The sequence below is a fragment of the Micromesistius poutassou genome (assembly GCF_964030765.1).
Source record: "Micromesistius poutassou genome assembly, chromosome: 14".
Lineage (NCBI taxonomy): Eukaryota > Metazoa > Chordata > Actinopteri > Gadiformes > Gadidae > Micromesistius > Micromesistius poutassou.
The window spans coordinates 14,053,167-14,077,183 of NC_140284.1; the positions used below are offsets into that span (position 1 = coordinate 14,053,167).

The 24,017-nt window shown below is 45.5% G+C and overlaps 1 protein-coding gene across 1 annotated transcript in view; it reads left to right on the forward strand.

Annotated features, from left to right (window-relative positions):
• Positions 1-19,970, forward strand: part of ccdc141 (coiled-coil domain containing 141) — a gene marked incomplete at its 5' end in the record, with an annotated part of 51,615 nt that extends 31,645 nt beyond the window's left edge. The window contains 9 exons of the mRNA XM_084478223.1: positions 6,598-6,786; positions 8,863-9,046; positions 9,158-9,402; positions 9,475-9,641; positions 9,903-10,122; positions 10,426-11,087; positions 12,086-12,212; positions 12,309-15,946; positions 18,359-19,970. Of these exons, the coding sequence (XP_084334349.1) occupies positions 6,598-6,786; positions 8,863-9,046; positions 9,158-9,402; positions 9,475-9,641; positions 9,903-10,122; positions 10,426-11,087; positions 12,086-12,212; positions 12,309-15,946; positions 18,359-18,599 (5,673 nt within the window). The 3' untranslated portion in view covers positions 18,600-19,970. The remainder of the gene's footprint in view (positions 1-6,597; positions 6,787-8,862; positions 9,047-9,157; positions 9,403-9,474; positions 9,642-9,902; positions 10,123-10,425; positions 11,088-12,085; positions 12,213-12,308; positions 15,947-18,358) is intronic.
• Positions 19,971-24,017: the final 4,047 nt, after the last annotated feature.

Below are 24,017 nucleotides of genomic sequence, written 5' to 3' on the forward strand. Positions count from 1 at the left end.
GAAAGGCCGCCGAGACAGGATCGCTTTTAACTCACTTTATTTGGTTGAGGTTATTGGTCTATTGTCTATCGTCTATGAAACAAAAGGAGAGGAATGGTAAATAACACGCGCGGAGCGTCTCAGAGCTTAGCATCCAGGATACGCTGCTGAGAGATTCTGCCTCTAAACTGGCGGAGTCCGAGTTAAATAAGAAGGTAAAAGGTGGGCGTGCTCTGTGGCTTTAAAAGCCCGCCCCCTTTCATCTATGGTTTTCCCACTTCCTCTGTGTGTCCGTTGCTGCCCCTAGTGTAAATGTTTCGTAACTTTGTCAAATGTGTTCAGTGCTGCCCTCTGGCGATTGTGAGGGGAAATTAACTCTAAACTATGCTTGGTGCTACTGGATATGGCTATGTGAGAGTATTACAGTAAAAATGTATCACTAGGGAATATTACAATTAAAAAATGTCACAGCACTGAATATTTATGCATTGAAATAACATATCTGATTTTTTTTCTTCTGAATTTAAAGACCGGGTAAACCAAAAATAATTATGGGTTTTGAGTTTATAATACCACAGGAAAATATATTATTAACCACCCTGCAAAATTTGAAGGACTAAAAAAATCGCGAAGTATATAAAATTATGCTTCAAAGTTGATGAAAAATGAGCAGTAATCCCTGGCTCAGGACGGTGGGGGCGTGTGCGCTGCAGGCCAGGAAACCACGCCCATCACCGGAGAGGTCCAACGGGCAAGCTAGCTGCAAACTGACAATTCAAATCAGACTCGTGAGCGGTAAAACCATAGACGGGTGAAACCACAGAATGCTAGTGCGCGGTTAATGTATTTATACCTAGAGGGCAGCAGGGGGCGGGTTTATGTGAGTAAGACCGCTTTACGTAACGCGGTCCTCGATGTAGACCCGCCCATTTTAAACCTGCACACAGAACATTCTCTGAGGCCTAGCTCCTCAAGGAAATGATGAATGGGAAAAATATTTTTTACATGTTTTGAGGGACACATTTAAGGCCTAATTAATATGATAAGAAGAAAAATACTGAATTTGGTTTACCCGGTCTTTAACTAAATATTCAAAGTGAAAAAATTCAATAGGCTAAATTCAGATTCAAAATTCTATGTATTATTTTCAACTTTCAATATTTTCAATGACCCCAAATTCAACATGCCAAATTCAGCTGCAAAATTCAATGTACAAAATTCAGCGTTAACATCGGGGGACCCAAGGAAGAGCAATCGATCCTAGATGCTAGATCACGGTGAAGCAAGGAGAGTGAGCGGGTGTTACATAAAATTCTGTGACCCACCGAAAAGTGGGACCCCAGGGGGCGCTGTTGCACATTTTCTGCAACATGCACGAGTTTGAAGCATAGGCATGAAGTCGTTCACGTGCGGAAATATGCACAAGCTTAAAACGTAACGTTTGTATCGTCATCGATCACTCGGAATGGGTGCATTCGTTTTGGACACCGGGCAATAGCACGATGAGTGGCTGAAGTAAAACAGTTGATATGCCTCTGTGGTGGCATAACGAGAGCGCAACGTGCACGCAGAGCCGACAGTATTGTGCACTGAGTGGCATGATACAGATATGAGGACGACAAATAAAAATCAGGTTGCTGTCGGGCACTTCTTCCCGAGGCAAGCCGTGCTTCCATTGGAACTACAGGCTGTTGCCGCTTCAGTTGCCACTCAGTGCGCAATACTGTTGGCTCTGCGCTCTCATTCCACAATGGGCAGCGGGCTTCAGATCGCTCCAGACTCACACCAAACAAAAACATAAATCGCCCCCCCCCCCACCTTGATATTAAACATACTTAATAAATACATTTGATTTGATTACCATTTTACAATCCCATACAATGGATAGGGCGTTTAGTTTCCCCATAAAAAGCTTCAGTCAGTGTTTAATGACGTTGATTTACCTTTGAGCATTTCCTATTATAGGCTATACTGTGTAAAATGCTGTTTAGAATTAACGTTTGTATCAAGAAAGAAAGACCCATCATCACAGCCATTGCACATGCCTTCCCGCATCAGAGTCAGGTATCCAACGAGTGACACTCTTATTGATCTAGCATCTAGGATCGATTGCACTTCCTTGGGTCCCCAGATGTTAACACTAAATTTCATACCTTGAATTTTGCAGCTGAATTTGGCATGTTGAATTTGGGGACATTGAAAATATTCAAGTGGAATTGTATACATTGAATTTTGCATCTGAATTTTGCACATTGGATTTTATAACATTGAATATTTGATTTAGAATTTTTGAACATTGAAAAATAAAGGTCGAAATGATTTGTTGAAAAAAAGAATTAAACAGATCCAGATACGTTATTTCAATGCATAAATATTCAGTGCTTAAAATTCAATGGCTTTTTATTTCCAAAATCCGATGAGACAGATTTACTTCCATAGCAGTGCAATAGATAACGGTGTCATCTGCATAGAGGTGTACATTAGCATTTACATGTTTGCAAATATCATTTATGTAGATAGGTAAACAACAGTGGCCCTAGAATGGAGCCTTGTGGAACTCCTATTTTAATTTCAGCCTTCCCTGATGCAATACCGTCACATGTAACACATTGAAATGACTTGTAAGATAGTTCTTGATCCAACCAATAGCATTTGTTGACACCCCAATTTTACCCAGACACTTTAACAAAATACTGTGATCCACTGTATCAAAAGCCTTTGAAAGTTCAATAAACAATCCTGCACATGAGTTTTTGCAATGAATGGCAGTAATAACGTCATCAATTACTTTAGTGGCTGCAGTGATATTGCTATGCCCCTTCCTGAAACCCGACTGAAAAGGGGTGAGATACTGTTGCAAGTTAAAAACTCTTTTAATTGATCGCTGACTAATGCCTCAAATATCATAGCCAATACCGAAAGTTTAGATATAGGGCGATAATTGTCCAATAATGTGGGGCCCCCACAACTAGAAAGAGGTGTTACATTAGCTGTTTTCCAGGATTCAGGAATAATGTTTTGTTCCAAGGACAAATTAAAAATGTGTGTGAGTGGCTTAGCAATAATATCAGCTACAAGCTTCAGGAGAGAAAGTCGGCTGGACCCTATGGGCTTGATCCATTCAAGCCCATCGGGTCCAGCTGCCTTTCAACAGTTTATATGTTGCAATTTTGACAGGACCATTTCCCTCGTAAATGGCTCAAAAGAGAAAGTGTTAATATTTCCAACATTTGGGGACTGTGTATCTAAGGGTTGATTTGGTATTGACTTAAAAAGGTGTCCATCAGAAGCAAAGTGCTGATTAAAGGAGTCCATTATCTCTTTTTTATTTGTGATTTGTATAGAATCAACACATATTTGCTTAGGTAAACCTGACGATGAGGAGTTTAAGATTTAACAGTTTTCGGAAATGTTGCTGAAATGTAAAATTGCAATTTAGCTTTACGTATCTGTGCTGTGCATTTGTTTCTTAAGCATTGGAAAATGGACCAATCATTTTCTAAGCTAGATTTCCTTGCCTTTGCCCAGGCCAGGTCCCTCTCATGTAGGATAATGCATCGGAAAACCAGGGGTTATCCCTCCCTTTAACCTTGAACTGCCTTAGAGGTGCATGTTTATTTAAAAGTCCCATGAATAGATCCTTAAAGTCCATGCCAAATGAACATTAGGAATGAATGATACTCCAATATATTGATATGATGTGATATCAACATGGGCGTCAGTTTGGTTTGAAATGTGCTGGGGACAGAGACGCATTCGAAAGTGCATTTTCAGAAGTGCTGGGTACAATGAGGATGCAATCTTTTTTTTCTCTTTAATGCAGGTAATGAAAGGTTCTGAAAGACGGCATACCCATGTAGCTTACTAATGAATAAAAGGGTGTCATCCCTATGTTCCCCGGGTCCTATGTTACCCGCTTTGTATGTGACCGGGGAGCGAATGTGTTTTTCGTAGGTGGAATCCGGAAGAATCATGAATATTAGGGTTACGGTTATGGTTAGGGTGAGGGTTATGGTTAGGGTTAGGTTTAGGGTGAGGAGTCAGCGTGTGAGTTTGCCTGACAGGCTGCCTGTCCAATCCTAGTGTTTGAGGCGGAACCTTTTCCGGATTCCGCCTACGAAAAATACAGTCGCGGGAACATAGGACCCGGGGAACATGTAAGCTCCCAATAAAAGGTATACAAAAAACTGATGTCTGACACGTTTTATGAAGAAAGCGTTTCCAAAAAGCATTGGACATATTCTATGACCCACTATTGTCGCTTTTCCACCAACAGTGGAAAGCTACCAACACAAACAAAGAGGAGCTAGGAAAGCAAATTAACTACGTGTTTAAGTTGTGAAGGGGCAAACGTGTGGCTACACACAGCACTACAGATGTCGAAACAGATTGAAAAAGCAAAAGATATTTGTTGCACAGCTGAACGCTGTATCACATCATGAGCTGGCTGTTCTCAATTCACAACATGCATCCAATCTACATCAGGCATTCTGACCAAAACTCATGCACGCCCCACCACAGTTATTCCACTAATTACTCCACTATTGTCATCTCCACTACCCAACACTGTATGAACGCAAACCATGGATAAGTTAGGCTACTTGGTGGCTATATGGCTAACTTCAATCGAGTTAAAACAGCCGACCACTTGAGTGCAAAAAAACACAAAACACCTCACCACAGCACCAGCAAATCTTAAGCAATAAATATTGCATCTTACCTTTATTTATGTGGCAGTGGTCTGCAGATGCATCCCGTGGTGTAGCCTGCCACATCCATTTAATTCTACAGGTTAACGCTCTGTATGTCCATGGTACTACCAACCTGCTCTGGTGCTTTTTACCTATGTATTCAGGCTAAAACGACTTGATTGTCTGATGCCTCATCATTGCATCCCAGCCAAAGAGTATTGGTATTAATACCTCATTCATTGTCCAAGCCAGGCTGGCAGCTCATACAAAAATAAGTAAGGGATAATCTATAGAACGCCGGTCATTATCGGGGAAATAAGCCCCGACAGGGCGGACCGGACACTGCGCGATACGAAGGTGTCTCGCCCTGAAGGGGCTTGTTCTCAGGCCCGGCGATTGCCATAGGCAAACTAGGCCATCGCCTAGGGCGACAAAATGTGTTGGGGGCGCCCAAATGAAACATGTCTATTAAACATGAACATCCTAGGGCGCGCCCCCCCGTCAACAATCCCGATCTCGCGTCCCCCCGTCAACAATCCCGATCGCGCGCCCCCCCCCCCCCGTCAACAACCACCCCGCCCCGTCAACAATCCCGATCGCACCTTTTTTTTTGTGTGTCTTTTTACAATTCATTTGTTATTAGCATTCGTAGTGTTGATCACAATCTGTCTTTGTAAGTGGTGGGTACAAAATGAATCTTGACGAAAACTGCGCAGCGTAACTGACGCCTATGGATATCAATATTATATTGATATAATATATTGGAATGTGATATTCCAATCACAATGATAAATATCATGAATGAAAGCTTGTTGGTCAAAGGTCTTAAAATGTCGTTTCTCGTGACACTTATGGACTTCAACAGAGTGGCATGATACTTATATAGATTTATATAGATTTCACGTAAATAACCATGCCCCCTCCCTTGCTCTTCCTATCTGCACGAAATACATTGTATCCTCTAATTAGCCTGGCTATTGCCAGACCAAGCTCAATAGTAGATTGCATGTTGGTCTGGGGAAGCTGCTGTCATTTTCTTCAGCACAAGAGGCGTGATCAACGGGCCTAGTTCAAATTACTCTGTACGCAATTGGCTGCTTGCCGTCGCTTCCCTGACGTCATTGTGTTAAACTAGCTAACTTCTTCTACAACGTTTAAACCTGCTCACTTCATCTGTGTGTCCGTTGTTGCCCCCTTGACTATGTGCAAGTGTTGAGCTTTACTGCATGTGCTCAGTCTGCTCCCTGTGGCTATGTGAGGGTATTACCTCTTAACTATAATATGTGCTCGGTGCTGCTCCCTGTGGCTATGTGAGGATATTATGGCTGAAATGTATCACAGTGTGTGTAATGTGCCTTTTGACGAGGTGTATGTAGTGAATCGCAAAGTCCTCGGAAAGTCTCTTTCTTCATGATACATACAGGTTGACAAATTCAGATCTAAAGTAAAGACTAACAATCTACCTGTAGAATTCCCATGATGGGGAGTAGCTTAGCCTATGGTAGACCAGGAAGGAGCAGGTGATTATGCAGGTGAGTCCACAAATGCTTGCAAACGACGGGTGTAGCTTTGGCTATTAGGTGTTTGTCCATAAGCCCAGCTCGACAGTCTGGGAACCATAGGAAAAGGGAAACAGGGGATGGGTAGGGGGAGATAAGACTTGTTGCTTGGATCAAAGTAGGCCTCCTGCGAGTCTGTAGGAAATTTTCAAAAACCGGAGCTTGGAGCACTCAGAGGCAGGAGATTTAGATGGTGCCTGCGACCGACGGTAGAGCGAAGTTGGACCAAAATTTCAACTGACATAAAAACAGACTGGGTAGGTGTAGATAGTGACAAACAGGACCGAGACAGAGAATATGCCCTAGGAAGTGGAGCGGGAAGCTCCTAGGGATTGACCATCATCCTCTGTTCCCCCCCCCCCCCCCAGGCCACCCAGGACCGCCTATCAGACCTCACCTCCCAGCTGGGCTCCCAGCTCCGGGAGGGATGCATTACCAAGGCGACGGAGGAAACTGTGAACCAGCTGCAGAGGCAGATGAGTGACAGTGAGAGGAGAATAGATGAGCACCTCTTCACCCTGCACACCACCCACACACTGCTGCTCTGTATGGAGGAGGTAGGGTCTCTCTCTATCTGTCTCTCTGTTCCTGTCTCTCTCATACCTGTCTCTCTCTACCTGGCTCTCTGTTTCTGTCTCTCTCGACCTGTCTCTCTCATACCTGGCTCTCTGTTCCTGTCTCTACCTGTCTCTCTACTTGTCTCTGTGTGGTTAGTTTGATTCTTTGTGTGTAGTAATTTTGGTTAGTTTATATGTTTGTTCATGTTTGTAAGGATTTTGGTTTTGTAAGCAGCACTACCAACCTGGCAATGCAGTTGCCCGTCGTATGACCTGCGTACGCTCGTGTTGAGGCAATGAGTCTGAGTGACCAAAGATAATCATCTGCTAAATGTCAACGTCTCTAAAACAATCAACATGGCATATTTTTGATTCCAAATTCAGTGTCCACAAAGAGTTGAATGAAATCAATTCTTTGTACCTTGTAGAAGCTGGAATGACGTGATCGACCCTGACTTTACTGACACACCTCATCTATCTCAGCTGCTTCCACAGATTTTACTGAAGAACTGGTAAATGGAAACGGTACACTTCACGTTGACCTGGGGCAGGTGGAAAATCACCTTATTCCTCAGAGTACTCCTCTAGAATCGTGGTCGATCTGAGGTTTAGGGAGGGGCTGCAGGAGGGGTACGGGTAGTGTTGTTCTCTGAAGAGCAGCTCAGAAAACCGAGGACTGCAGGACTATTTATTTATATATTTTTTATTTACATGTTTTTGTATAATTAAATACATTTATTTGTTTTAGTTATGTGTAAGCTCTGTAAGTTTTGTTCTCCCTCTATACCAGATCTCTAGGCTCTGTAATTACACCACACGGTTTTACATATCACTGCTATGCCGACGATATCCAGCTATTCCTCTCATTCCCCTCCTCTGACAAAGCCCTGATTGCAATGCGCATATCTGAATGTCTGGCAGACGTCAGCACTTGGACGACTGCCCATCACCTGAGGCTTAACCTCAACAAGACTGAGCTCCTCCTAATACCGGGGAAAGATTGCCCACACTTGGACTTACTAGTCACTGTCGAGAACATCACTGTATCTCCGTCTCCAACTGCCAGAAACCTTGGTGTGGTACTAGACAACCAGTTATGTTGCACCGCCAACATCACCGCAGTGGCCCGATCCTGCAGATTTGCACTTTACAACATCCGCAGGATATGGCCCTTCCTCACAAGGAAAGCAGCTCAGCTTCTAGTCCAAGCGCTGGTCATCTCCCGCCTGGACTACTGCAACTCGCTCCTAGCTGGACTCCCGGTCTCTGCTATTAAACCTTTGCAGCGTATCCAGAACGCGGCAGCGCGCCTCGTGTTCAACCTACCTCAATTCTCCCATGTGACTCCCCTCTTCCGCCACCTCCACTGGCTCCCTGTAGTAGCCCGCATCAGATTCAAGATGATGGTACTGGCATACAAGGCAGTCAATGGAACTGCCCCAGCCTACCTCCAAGCCTTGGTCAAACCACACACCCCAGCTCGATCCCTCCGCTCAACTACCTCAGCTGGACGTCTGGTACCGCCATCACTAAGAGCAACCAAAGGTCGATCAGCTAAATCACAACTCTTCTCTATCTTGGGACCACAGTGGTGGAACGAGCTCCCTGCTGATGTCAGGAACGCAGAGTCGCTCACCAGCTTCCACAAACGACTCAAAACCCACCTGTTCAGAGTTCACCTAGACTCTACATAGCCATTCAGTCCCTTATTTGTCTGTTGCACTATTGTTTGTTGTACGTCCTGGCACTTGATGAACGCACTTAATACAGGTTGTATTCATTCATTGTACTTAATTGTGTAGCATGTACTTAATTGTGTTGTGCTTGCATGTTGTGTAGCATGTACTTAGTTGTGTAGCATCTGCAGTAGCTAGCTATCACTGCTGTATACGGGGAATGGGGTTAGCCTGATATATTGTTTCACTTATGAAAAATGTACTTATTGTAAGTCGCTTTGGATAAAAGCATCTGCTAAATGTAAATGTAAGCTATCAAAAAACCTGGTCAAAACAAAGTGTTTAAAATTGAAATGTCTCCCTTTCCCCGTGTCTGTCTCTCTGACTCTCTCTCTCTCAGCATGGCTCGTGGTGTGGTGACATCCTGGAGCTGGTGCGGAGGGTTGATGGTTCCATCTCTCAGTGCAGTAGTGTCCAGGCTCTGTCCGCCCTCTCCTCCCAGTTCAACTCCTGTGTTTGCCCAACGGTCGTGTGGCAGGAAAACAGCATCCAGCAGATGACAGATATGGCCATCAAGCTTCATGGTACACACAAACACACACACACACACACACACACACACACACACACCATAACACACTCACTATGTAGTAGACTTGTTGTTAATGTTTCTATGTGTGTGTGTGTGTGTGTAGGCGCAGCAGAGGGAGAGCACCTGATGAAGAGGACGGTGGGGAAACACTCTGACATCATGGAGTCCATCAGAGACCTGCAGCACAAGATCCTCTCAGAGAGACAGAGGCTGCAGGTCAAAGGTCAAGAGGAGAGGACAGAGGTGGAGGGGTGGAGAGGATGGTCGGATAACAAGGGAGAGGAGAAGGAGAGAAGGGAACAGGTGGAGCAGACAGACAACAACTTTGTAAAGAACACATCTGATTGGGTAAGGGTTGTTCAACACTTAGCTCCGCCCCCGTCATGTGACCAGGTTAGTCAACAACGTGGCGTGTTGCAGGTGCAGCCAAAGGAATCCGGCCACACCCCAGAACTGACCAGAGAGCATGATGGCAAAGAGGTGCCCATCAACTGGCAGAAAGCAGCCAATTGGAAGGCTCTGTCAGAGGGGCAGAGCCATGGGGAGGACGAGGAGGGGAAGGCTTCAGACCGGAGGTGTTTGAAGGCGTCAGTATGAGCTACAGATATGTGTCTTCAACCATTAGGATGTCTTCAACACCTCCTGCTCTCTTAACTCTTCAGGGGATTATTGTGTCCTGTCGTTCCTCTGTATTGGAACGACAGTATAACATGATGCCTGATGTTAACTGGTGTAGCTGTTCTACACCGTTCATCTCCACTTTCATATATGTCTCTCTCGCTATCTCTCTCTGTCTTTGTCTCTCCCTCTCTGTCTCTGTCTCTCCCTCTCTCTCTCTCGCTATCTAGATGGGAGTCATCGTCCTATTCTGAGGAAGAAGGCCACACCTCCTGCTATTCCTCTTCTCAGACCTTGAGCCTATCCTGCTCTCCACCGGTACCCCAGAGGCGGGTCTTTGCCATCCTCAGCCAATCCCAGCCCAGCTCTGACCTCAAGGCTGCTCCCCCGCCCCAGGTCGGGGTGTGGCTGGGGATGCTGGCAAGCTCTGAGAACCTCCACGAGGCCCCGGTGAGATGAATAGATGAATAGATGATGTCTAACATAGGTAACAAGTGTGGCCTTATAGACCAAGAGAGCCAATCATGGCTCTCAGGTCAATAAACCCAATTGATAAGCAAATGAGGGAGCTCAAGGTGCTAGACATTTGGAGTCTTTGGTGATTTTATTATATTCTATTATTATATTGTATTTTATTCTAGCAGAATATTTTGTGTATGTTATGGTGATGTGTTCTGTAAGGATTAAAGATTGATATGCAATAATCTGAGTTTCACTTTGACCTTTTTCTTTCTTGGACTTCATCTGTCCCAGGATCACCAGGAACAGGATGTGATGTCAGAGGAGTCTCTGTCCAATGATGATTACGAGTGTGTGTCCCCAGATGACATCTCCCTCCCCCCGCTGTCAGCGACTCCAGAGTCTAACTTAGTGTGGTCGGACAGAGACGAAGCCGCCTGCTGCAGCTCCCACAGCACCCAGAACAACCAGTATTATTCTGAGCACAACCAGTACAGCTCCCACAGCACCCAGAACAACCAGGACAGCTCCCACAGCACCCAGAACAACCAGCACAGCTCCCACAGTGCCCAGAACAACCAGCACAGCTCCCACAGCTCCCAGAACAACCAGCACAGCTCCCACAGCTCCCAGAACAATCAGCACAGTGCCCAGAACAACCAGCACAGCTCCCACAGCTCCCAGAACAACCAGCACAGCTCCCACAGCTCCCAGAACAATCAGCACAGTGCCCAGAACAACCAGCACAGCTCCCACAGCTCCCAGAACAATCAGCACAGTGCCCAGAACAACCAGCACAGCTCCCACAGCGCCCAGAACAACCAGTACGGCTCCCACAGCGCCCAGAACAACCAGTACATCAACCAGTACCACATGGAGACAGAAGTTGTAACTGGTTTAGTGTTGGACATGAAGAGTTGTCCAACTGACGGCACAGATCTACAGGGCAGAGCAAGGTCAGTTTACCTCCAATTAGGAAGTAGGACATAAGACATAAGGAGACATGAGGACATAGGAGACATGAAGTCATAGGGAACATAATTACATAGGGGACATGAGGACACAGGGGACACTGGGGACATGAGGACATAGGAGACATGAGGACACTGGGGACATAGGAGACATGAGGACACTGGGGACATAAGGACATAGGAGACATGAGGACAGGGGACATGAGGATATAGGGAATGAGCCATATTTGTATTGTCGTCCAATATGAGTTAACAAAGCTGACACCCTAAGGGAGCTTTCACACCTGCATTGTTCGGTTTGTGTGGGATGAGCGCAGCGATCAGACTTGGGTGCAGACCGAGCCCTGGATCACCCCTGTAGTTCAGTGAGAATGTGAATCGAATGAATACAAATTTATGGATGAATATTGAATCTCCCTTCAACTCCTTCTTCCTTACATTATTTTCTCCAAAGTCTTGATTCACATTAAAACGGAATGTGCTGCTCATACTGTGCAAATCACTTTTACTATGGAATGGCACCAATTATAATCATACATCCAGCACAGGGCCCAGAACAACCAGGACAGCTCCCACAGTGCCCAGAACACTCACCAGTACATCAACCAGTACCAGACATAGGGGACATGAGGACATAGAAAATTAGCTGCTGATTCAGACCTAAACAGCCCAACTACCTTAGTATTTCCTGTTATTTATTCTGCTGATATTAACCCTTAATACTGTTTTGTCAGGTTCAGAAACAACTACAATACAGTATACATTCATAGTGTTCATATTTTGAATCTATAAATAGCATCTATATATAAATATATTTATCTTATAGATAGATTATATATAACAGTTGTTCTGTTTATTTAACTTGCTCTGTCTAATTTCTACTACTGTCCTGTACATTCTGCTGTGACATCCAAATTTTCCGTGTAGGATTACTAAAGTACCATCTTATCTCATTTTAGCTCATTCCCTCACTCCCCCTCCAGCCACCTGGTGGTGAAGGGGACACCGGCAGCCCACCAACCCAAAGACGCTGGCTCCTCCCTGGGCTGCTCTCAACACTGCCCCCCCTCAGAGTCCAGGATCCTCCAGCACAACCAGGCACCCGGGAAGGTCAGTGGCTACTTTCAGATCCACTATGATCACCATGGAACAAGACCTGGTCGTTTGTCCCAAGACTGCCCTGTTTACAGTACTACCTTCCCACAGACTGCTCCTCTACAGAGCACGGCTGAACAGAGAAGAGGAGGAGTCAGCCATGACACCCAATACAGCCCAGACACACCAGTGTGCCATGACTCCCAAGAGGGCCCTGGAGATCAACAGTTGATCTCCAGCAGCCCCCTGCCCCAGCAGGTCTTAGACAAGCCCTCTTCCTTATCAGAGGCCCTGTCTCAGTTCCCTCTTCAGCCTCCAGAGACTAAGCACTTTCCAGCTGTTTATGGACCCGAGACTGTGCGGGAGGCCATCTGCCTCATCCCATTGATGAGTGAAAGCCATGACCCCCAAGGAAGCCATGACACACAAGACAGTTATGTCATACACAAAACCCCAGTGTCCCCTGGTGCACAATGCAGTGATAAAACCAGGCCAGACAGCCTTGAGACCCAAGGAAGCCATGACACTCAAAGCAGCTACAACATCCAAAACAGCCTCGACATCAAATTCAGGAGTATGAGTCGGAGCTCCAGCCCTACAGTCACTGAGTTTTCCCAGCCAACTGACCATCATGATTACATTAAAGTCAACCATGAAACCCAAGGCAGCCATGACACCCCAGGGTACCCTGGCACACAATGCAGCAAGGAAACCCATGACACTGAGTATACCCAAGACAGCTATGATACAGATAGAAGCTTTGATATCCCAGACAAAATTGAGACCCAAGACAGAATGAATATATGTCTGACCTCTTGGTTTACAGCCTCTCAAGTTTCCTGGTCAACTAAAGATATACAACCCTGCACCGTCCTCTCACATGTCCATGAGGAAACCCAAGTCAGCCATGACCCTCAATACAGCTATGACTCCAAAGACAGAAATGGCACTCAATACAGCCCTGAAACCCAGGAAAGCCTCGACAACCAATACAGCATTGAAAACCAAGGCACTCAGGACACCAAAGTTTGCCATGATACACAAGGCAGCCATTACACCCAAAACAGCTATGACACCCCAGTGTGCCATTACACACAACACAGCCATGACACCCAAGGCAGCCCTGAGTTCCAAGACTTGAGGAGTATGTACTTGAGCTCCAGGTCTACAACCGCTGAGGTTTCCTGGCCGACTGAAGGTCTACAACTCTGCAGTGACCTCTCTCACTGCCATGATGACACCCAGTACAGCCATGACACCCAAGTCTACCATGATACACAGGGCAGCCAAGACGGCCTTGACAACCAAAACAGTCATGAATTCCAAGCCAGAAATGACACTCAAGAATGCCCTGAATCCCCAGTCACACTTTTTCAGAGCAAAGTCTCTGCCAGTCTCTCCAGCAACCCCCTGCCCCAGCAGGCCAAAGATGACCCCTTGTCCTTGGCAGATGCTCTGTCCCAGCTCCCTCTCCAGCCTCCAGAGCCTCCCCACCTAACAATTCACAACCAGGAACCACATGTATGTCAGCCCCTAATTGTCAATGAGGCTATCTGTGTCAACCTGAGTAAAACCCATGACGACCAAGACAGCTATGATACTGAAGGTAGCCAAGTCTGCCATGACACCCAAGGCAACCTTGGCACCAAAGACAGCTTTTACACCCAAAACAGCCATGAAACCGAAGGCAGCCATGTAAGCAAAGACAGGTGTGACACACATGACACCCCAGTGTACCGTGATATACAACGCAGCAATGACACCCAAGACAAGAACCAAGACAGCTACTACACCGCTGAAAGCTTTGACATCCCAGAGAACCTTAAGACCCAAGGCAGCCATGATCCTCAAAACAGATTTGACACCCAAGGAATATATGAAAGGCATGACACAGAAGCTTGCCTTGAGACCCACAACAGGATTAGTATGAGTATGTGTAGCAGCTCTAGTTCTACAGCCACAGAGGTTTCCTGGCCGACTGAAAAACTAAAACCCTGCATTGTCCTCTCTGACCACCATGACGACTCCAAATACAGCCAGAACACCAAGAAAAACCATGACACCCAATATAACCATCACAACCCAGTGTACCATGATGCCCCAGAATGCCTTCAATTCCCAGTCAGTCTTTTCCAGAACACAGAATCTGTTGTTAGCCAGCAGATTATCTACAGTAGCCCCTACAGCCAAGACAACCCAGTGTGCCATGACACCCAAGATACCCAAGGCAGCCATGACACACAAAACAGACATGACACAGAAGGCAATGTTGACATCCAAGGCAGCCATGACACACAGGGAAACGTTGGCAGCCAACAAAGCCCTGAGAGCCAAGACAGCCGTGACACACAAGAATACCATGAATCCCCAACCACGCTTTTCCAGAGCTCAGTCTATGATTTTAGCCAGCAGATCATCCGCAGAAGCTCCCTGCACCAGCAGGACATAGAAGTGTCCTCATCTTGGGCAGACGTTTTGTCTCAGCTCCCTCTTCAGGCACCACAGCCTCCCCTCCCTCAAACTCCAGTGCAGGACCCAGATGTCTGTCGCCCCCTGTCCGTCCGGGAGTCCATCTGTCTCATCCCAGGTATAAATGAAAGCTACAAAACCCAATTCTGCCTTGACTTCCATGGCAGCTGTGATACCCAATGCAGCTATGAGTACCCGGTTTGCCATAAGACACAATACATGGATAACACTCAATGCAGCTATGAAACCCAATCGATCAGCCATGACACCCAAGACAGCATGATAATGTGTAGGAGCTCCAGCTGTACAGACGCTGACGTCTCCAGGGCAACTAAAGGTCTACAACCCTGCAATCTTCTCCCTCACCACCATGACGATGATCGAGGCAACCATGACACCCAAGTCTACCAAGATACACAGGGCAGCCAAGAAGACCTTGACAACCAAGACAGCAATGAAACCCAAGGCAGCCATGATACCATCAGCAAGGATACCCAAAGAAGACATGACATTCAAGGCAACTTCGACATCCAAGTCAGCCATGACACACAAGAATGCCATGAATCCCGGGTCAATCTGTTCCAGAGTTCAGTCTCTGTTGTTAGCCAGCAGTTGATCCCCAGCAGCTTCCCTCCCCAGCAGGCCCTAGAAGAGCACTCGTCATGTGAAGTCGCTCTGTCTCAATTCCCTCTCTGGGCACCAGAGCCTCCACATGTACCGATTCCAGACCAGGATCCAGATTTGTGTCGACCCATGACTGTTCTTGGGGCCATCTCTCTCTGCCCAGTGATAAGTGAAAGCTGTGACACACAAAATGAAAGCCATGAAAGCCAATGCAGCCTTGGCACACAAGTCAGCCCTGAAATCCAAGGCAGAAATGAATACCCAGTCACTATTTTCAAGAGCTCAGTTTCTGGTGTTAGCCAACAGAAAATTTCCAACAACCACCTGCCCCAGCAGGCCAAAGGTAAGCCCTTGTTCTTGGCAGATGCTCTGTCCCAGCTCCCTCTCCAGGTTCCCCACCTACCATCTCACAACCAGGACCCAGCTGTGTGTCGACCCCTTTCTGTCCGGGAGGCCATCTGTCGCATCCCAGTTATACAGGGGCCTCCTCTGCCTCATCCCCAGCCCCCAGCAGAGAGGCTTCCCCAGGGAAATAGCTCCATGGCTGGCTTTCCTGGTTTCAGCAGGCCTCTATGTAGACCAAGCCTAATGGAGAACTCTGAACTCACACTGGAGCTGGAGGTGTCTGAAGTTGTCCCTGAGACCACCCTCAGCTGGTGGGTAGTCTACAACCAGCCACACCACCCTATATAGTAAAACATATGGCACAACATATACCACTACCATCCCTTATAGTACTTTGCCTTATACTGCATATGATACTGCCTCAAATACTTTTATAACTCACCTTGAGGAAGAGCTACTGGTATTCAACTTGACCCAAACATATGCATATATCTGGATATATATGCAGAGGACTAGAGAGGACAGCTGCATGAACACATCATCACATAGCTGACATGTCATGTATTTTTAACATGTATGTGGTTTGAGTTCTAATCAACCATAAGAAGCCCTAATTTGCAATATCAGCAACACATCTTCAAACAGACTGTTTTTGTTTCAGTACTATAACCTAAAAGAGTTGATGCTAACTTCAGCTAGCTTAGTCTGGCTCTAGCAGTAATCAGTCCACCAATTTCAGACCACCAATTTCAGAGTTAATCAACAGCCCAGCATGTTTCTGCAGGCTAGCATAGTTCACCAGGTGGGAATATTTCAGGATATAAGCATGTCTCAGTAGACTAGCATGTTTCAGGATGTTAGCATCTTTCAGAATATCTGCATTTTTCTCGGTTTGGGAGGTTAGCATGGCTCAATAGGTTAGAATGGTTCTCCAGCCTTGCATGGTTTAGTAGCCTTGTGTGTTTCAGTAGGTTAGCACTGATCACAAGGTTAGCATGGTTCACCAGGATAGCATGGTTCAGGATTCTAGTATATTCCAGTAAGCTAATCTCCTCGGTGTATGTATATATGCAAGGCTATTCTGCTTGCTATGCTTAGCTTTAGGGATGTCCTGATACCACTTTTTCACTTCCGATACAATACCGATGCCGATACCGATATCAGTCTGATACTTTGTTTTACTCTTGAACAAATAATAATAATAAAAAAATACATGGAAGCACTTTGCTCATGATTGCCAATAAGCCACCTTAAAACATCTCACTAAAGAAAAGTTGAATGGCTTAAATCAAGTGAAAAGTTTTTTTAAGATTTGAGTTCAAAAGTTAAAATGGAGTAACAATGTAAACATGCACACATTTAAAAAATGTAAAATGGTCGGAAACATAAAGTGAAGGGTTAAACAAATAGCTAAATGGTTCAAGTTTGAATACATTTGAGATAATATATAGAATAGCTGAGCAGCTGAGCTGTTACAGCTGATAGTTTGAAATGGTTGAGTGTGTGCGTTTGTGCATGCGTGTGTGTCATCACTTGTAGTAACCAGGTGTAGTAACCAAGTGTTATTGACGTTATTCTTTCACATCTAGTTACGCTCACAAAATGATGAGGCTTATATCGTTGGACTCCTTGGAGTCTCTATCATATGGCATATCATTTGTGTAGATATCATGATGTGAGAGAGATTGTTTATGTTAGCATTTAGCTTCTACTGTAAGTACATCGGATATGTAAGAAGCAGCTAGCCTCTAGCCATATAAATGGGGGTCCCCAAACACAAACGCCCGATTTATAATAATCATATTTCCAATTGATCAATAATTTTAATCGATTGGACATTCGTGACGTCCGAAATGGTTAGCTTTTGTGATCGCCAAGCTTGTGGCTATCACAACAGCTGTGGTCTGCTCTAGCCAAGGCTGGAGCGTGTGACGTGACCTCGTCACGACCGCGTCGTGACCATGCCATTTATTTTCATGCCATTTATTTTCCAACAGCCAGGCCCAGGCTGTTGCACTTTTTTCTTATTTTAGGTTGAAATACAGCCACACTGCTGACATGACTGTTGAACAGGTATTGTTCATGTTATAACTGTTGTTATAACGTGACACGCTGCGCGAATCGGATCATATTTATTTCTCCCCTCCGATATCCGATCCAGCGTAATGGGACAATTTCGGACCGATACTGATGCCGTAGATCGGATCGGGACATCCCTACTTAGCTTATATAGATGCAAAGCTATACTACCTGCTTCGCAAAGTGAATGGAGGTTATAGGCTATAGGCTATATGTTGCTAGGCTTGCTTGGTGTCTTAAATGCTAGACTATACTAGTAGCTCTGCTTAATATATGAAGATGCTTGGCTATACTGAGAGATATGCTAGCTGTATGTAAATGCTAGGATATGCTGCTAGATAAGCTAGCTGTATTTAAATGCTAGGCTATGCTGCTATCTCTGCTAAGTATGGTATGGGGATGATAGGCTATCTTTTCCCCATTGAATTATTGATCACTTTGACAGGGCTTTTTGATCCTACCACTGCTTGCCACCTATAGGCCGGTGGAGGACCTACACGGTTAATCAACCAGGGCGTCAAATACATGGCTACCGCTTCTTTGCATATGCAGATAGATGCTATGTAGATGCTATGTGAAACTGCAAGCTCTGCTAAGTGTATGGAGATGCTAGGCTGTGCTGATGGCTGTCATCGTCGCTTCAGGTTGAAAGAAGGCCAGCCGCTGAACTCAGTGGACAACAACCCCTCTGGTCTGAAAGAGGTCCAGGCCTCCGACCAACACAGCGCCCTGCACCGTACTGCCGCCTTGCAGGCCACACACTCTAACCACAGCAGTGAAAAGTGGTTGGTTGGTGAGGTGTATGACATCATCAGCCTGGACTGGAACACCTGGTTTGGGACACTTTGTGTGTTATTGTGGCTGCTGTACATGGTGCTTCTCTAAACACACAAACACACACACACACACACAGACACACCGCCCTACCCAGACCAACACACAGGCATATACTTCAGTGCACCTGAGGGGTATTCCATCAAAGCGGGGCTTAGTTGATTAAGCCCAGTTAGAACTAGCGCCAACTTCCACTTGAGGCTAAAGCTGTTCCATCAACGCAGTTCAGCCACACCTTGCTCAGGTTAGTTCAAGCCAGGCTAACGTTATCCTGGATTACGCACATTCACGAGATATGTAACCAGCCCAGAACCGTGAATGTCGAATCAAAGGTCCGAAAAGGACCGAGCGGGATCTTTTCCAGCAGCGAACAGAAGCTGATTGTGGAGGTCTATGGGGAGTACAAGCATATAATAATTCAAAAAGGGAGCACTGTAACCATTAATAAAAACAGGGAGACTGCCTGGCAAAAAAATCGCCGATCTGTTGAATGCATAAGTATTAAGCCTAACATATTTTCATTGAATATTGACCATGGATTTGCAATCAGGGAGATAGTCTCGAGTTAACGTGTCGGACTTGCACCCGGTCGTCCGGGGTGCAATCCCCATGCAATTAGTAATATAGGAAGGATTACTGGCGAAATCAAAGACCTTTTCATGCCATTTATTTTCCATTTCTTTGAATATTCTAAATTAGGGAATTAATAAAGGGAATTCCAAAATTATGCCAATGCCAAGAATAGGCATTGGCATAGGAATAGGAAATACTCTGGACGCGAACTTGGGTCGCGAGTATCACAGGGCAAGTGCTAGACCAGTCACCCAACTGCTGATTCCTGATTTTGTTATAATACACATAAAAATGTGTTGAGAAAATAGCCATGGTTATTTTATTTGCATCATTTAATCTTAGACCCTTAGTGAAAATATACACTGTTTGTACTTCATATATGTACATTTATGACAAAATCGTGAATTGTTGCCGACAGATGGACTTCTCTGAAACACCGCTCAAGTTAGACTGACAGTTAACCTGCTACTGACCAAGTTAGTTTGGTCGGATAAGTTGCCATAGTTACTTAGCGGAGATCCCCTTAAGTCACGTTAATGGAATGCAACTCTAGCTGAAAGAAGCGAGGCTAAACAAAATAAGCCCGGCTTTGCGCTTAGCTTGGTTGATGGAATACCCCTCTGGTGCCACTCCACACACACACACACACACACACACACACACGCACACGCACACGCACACACACACACACACTTTTTTTGGACATATATTTTTTATATAAAAATACGTTTTTTTAACTGTCAGTATGTATTCTATATAGTACTTCTGTTAAAGTACTTTCGGTTTCAGATTCAGCTTTAGGTAATAAAACAATTTATTGAGGTTGAGTTTGCTAAATAAAGTACCTGGTCTTCAGTCTTCTCTTCAATCATGTGACCTGTTATTGATCCTCAGAAATTATGTGTCCGTGGCGTTAGTCAATGTACCTCTCGCTCTTCAGCCAGTGGTTCGGGTTAGGGTTAGGATAGGGGATGAAAGCTACCTTTGGGCCAATCACTTATGGCCCTTGGCGAAATAACTTTGGAACGGAAGGTCCTATCGACTGGACAAGGATACTTTTGCATACTAACTTGGGGAAGGGCTTTCCAACAGTACCAAGCGAGTGTCTCTGCGACGGCCGGAAGTGGGCGTAACCCCGGCGGGGCCATGGGGGACATATCTTTAAAGGCCCACAACTCCAGAACGGAAGGTCGTAGAGACTCGGGGGTCGGTCCCACCTGACTTAATTCGGGTTAGGGTTAGGGTTAGGATAAGGGATGAAAGCTACCTTTGGGCCAATCGATTATGTCCCCTGGCGAAATAACTTTCGAACAGAAGGTCTGATCGACTAGACAAGGATACTTAGGGTTAGGGTTAGAGGGTTAGGGTTAGGATAAGGGATGAAAGCTACCTTTGGGCCAATCGATTATCCCTAACCCTAACACGCCAGAGTTGGAAGAAAGTTTCTACGACCTTCCGTTCTGGAGCTACAGGCGTTTTAAGATTCACAACGGCCATTTCTGGCCTTTCCGGTGGCCACATCCGGTCAAGCTTGTTACCATCGGAAAGCCCGTGGTCACTTTAGTGGGGATAGATGGTTAGGGTTAGGATAAGGGATGAAAGCTACCTTTGGGCCAATCGATTATGTCCCCTGGCGAAATAACTTTGGAATGGAAGGTCTGACCGACTAGACAAGGATACTTTTGCATACTAACTTGGGGAAGGGCTTTCCAACGGAACCCGGGATCCCGCAACTCCAGAACGGAAGGTCGTAGAGACTCGGGGGTCGGTCCGGCCTGACTTAATTCGGGTTAGGGTTAGGTGTATATCTTTATCCCATAGATCTCCCCACGTTGTCCGATGACTTTAAAATAACAAAAAATAAAAATAACAACTTTGTTTTCCAGTTGGGCTTTAAAGATTGAAACGCTTATTGTTTTCTAGTTGGAATTTAAAAATGTAAAGGTTTTTTGTATTTCAGTTGGGCTTTAAAGATTAAAACGCTTATTGTTTTCTTAGTTGGAATTTATTTAAAAATTTAAACGCTTTTCGTATTCCAGTTGGGCTTTAAAAATTGAAACGCTTGTCATTTTGTAGTTGGAATTTCTTTAAAAAAAAAATTCATTTCCTAGTTGAAGTCTTAAGGTTGAAGGGTTTTTCATTTTTGTTCTTTATTTTAAAAAAAGGCGGGGGGGGGGGGGGTTTAATGTTTTAAAATTGTTTTATATACTTTTTCTGAAAACTCTGTTGAAGAATTGCAGGACACGTCATCAGTTATGGACCCCGGGATCATCGAGCGTTTCGGCCATTATCACAAGACACTCTCACCCGAGGGAGGCCCCCCGAGGTCGATCAACTCCCGGGTCATGTCCCATAATCATCAACAACTTTTTCTTAATATATTTTTACCATAGAAAGTAAAGGGTTAAGGTTAGGTAGGGTTAGGGTTAAGGCTAGAGGTTAAGGTTAGGATAAAGGTTAGGTTAGGATAAGATAAAAATTTAAGTAGTGGTTAAGGTAAGTAGGGTTAGCGTTAGGGTCAGAGTCAGGGTCAGACTTAGGGTCAGGGTTAGGGACAGGGTTAGGGTCAGGTTAGCCTTCATTAAAACACCAGGATGGTGACACCATCCTAAGTGGTCTACAGCTTCTTAATTCCTCTTCTGAGCCTGTAGAATATTGGTGTATTTTAGTGTCTCTCTTTCTTCACATTTCTTAAGTCTATGAACAGGCCAGTGCCTCTCCTACTGATACCAGGTGTTATTTCCAACATTCCTCCATTTGTTATGTCCCAACAAGGACGAACCAACCTGACTGTCTGGGGCATAGCCAGGGCCATATACCTTATCAAGGGAGAGACTGCTTCTGTCCTTTTGTTATTTACATTTTCTTATTATAATACTCCGGTTCAACGAGAAGAGGGATCAACAGCCAAGGAGAACGTCAGGAGACTGTTCCTCACCACTTACAATATATATTATTCAACCTAAGTCTGTATCTTGCTGTATTACATGCTGGAATAAACCATCCATTCTACCATCTGATCCAACCTGTCAAGCTTCCTTGATTTACACTTCAAGAATTACTACTACAATTGGGAATATACACAACGCAGAGACTATACGAACAGTTAGAACAGTTAGAAATAAGCTGAAATCTAACAAGCCACACCACACAGCACACTGACATTTCACACTCCACTCCAGAGTGGAGTGGAGTGGAGTGGAGCCAAAGCTCCAAAGTTGGCAGCCCTGCACTCTGGCCATCAAAACAAACACTGAACTAATTTTCTGGAGCTCACCTGAAGAGCGTTATTGGCCAGGAAGAGGGTGTGTCCAAGATGGAACCAGTTTGGACCAGTACCCCCCTGAGTAACCTGGTCTGATTGCTGGTTCTGGTTCTGGTTCTAGTGGGCGTTCTGGTCTCTCCCCCAGGGCCCCTTTCTGTGATTTCTTTCACTATGCTGACAGTGTATGCTTAAAGGGGACATATCACGCCACACCAGTTGTGGCGTGATATGTCCCCTTTAACATGATCAGAGTCATGTGATGCTAACAGTGTAGGGTCAACATGTTTAGGGTCTCACCAGATGTCGAGGGCGGTGGAGTAGTGGGTGGAGCCCAGCAGGACGTCGGGGGGGCGGTACCACAGCGTCACCACCTCAGAGGAGTACGTCTGGCACGGGACAGACCTGGACCGGGCCAGGCCTGGGGTGGGGCAGGAAATAACCACAGAGTAACAGTTGAGTTAGGCTAAAGGGCTGATTGTGGTCCCACCCGCAACTCAAGGGGGTTACGTACCCCGTTACGTCCTTGCGAACCCTCCTTGCGTCCTCCGCAAGGGTCTGATGTGCGCCTCCCAAAAATTGTAACCTTCCGTCGAGGCAACGCAGCAGCGAGGGCTGTGATTGGTCCGCTCACTAAAACCTGAGGCAGAACCAAAACAGGCTGACGACTGCGTGGAAGCGTCTGCGTGGTCGTTGTGTTGCGTCGACGTGGAACCATAATCAACCCTTAACAGTGGAGGCTAAACATTTCACAGTTGTGTGATGCTAACAGAATCAACGTTTTCAGAATCACTATTTTGCTCTGCTCTTTCATCTTGGGCCAAAGTGTCAGTTTGACCACCTCCTTCTCCTCCTTCTCCTCCTCCTCTTCCTCCTCCTCATCCTCTCTGGTTCTGGTTCAGTCCGGTTCTCACTAGAGACCCCCTGAGCCGGACCCCCTGGACCCGGTCTCTGGGGTACCCGGTCTCAGAGGGGTACCTGGTCTCTGGGGTACCCGGTCACAGAGGGGTACCCGGTCTCTGGGGTACCCGGTCACAGAGGGGTATCCGGTCTCAGAGGGGTACCTGGTCTCTGGGGTCTCTGGGGGACCCAGTCTGTGTACCCACCGAAGTCTGCCAGCTTGAGCTAACCCGAACACCTGGAGAGAGAGAGAGAGAGAGAGAGAGAGGGGAGGGGTCTTGCTTATTACATGGCTACTTGCCAAAACGAAAAAATAACTTCACACGGTGTGTCTTTTTACAATCACCATTCGTAGTGTTGATCAGCAGAGACGTTGACGTCGCTGGGGTTGCTAAATTACCGGCCTACTTACAGAAAAGTAAAAGTACATTTATTCAACAAAACGTTTTTCAGGCATAAAGTGAATATATGAAATATATATTTTTTATTTTATTCTAAATAATTTGAACATCGTTTTTTGTTCATTGATTTTTCATGCTTTTCATTTGTTTGTATTTTTTATTTTCGTTGATATGTCTGAAATAAATGGAATCAATCAAAGTTAAACTATGCAAAAAACAAGCTTCTAACAAAAACTCTAGGGACACCGACTGGCACAGCTTATGAAGGACTGGACTGACGGCAGCTGCTGTCATTAGGTGTCTCCCAACAGCCCCACCTGCAAGAGGAAACAG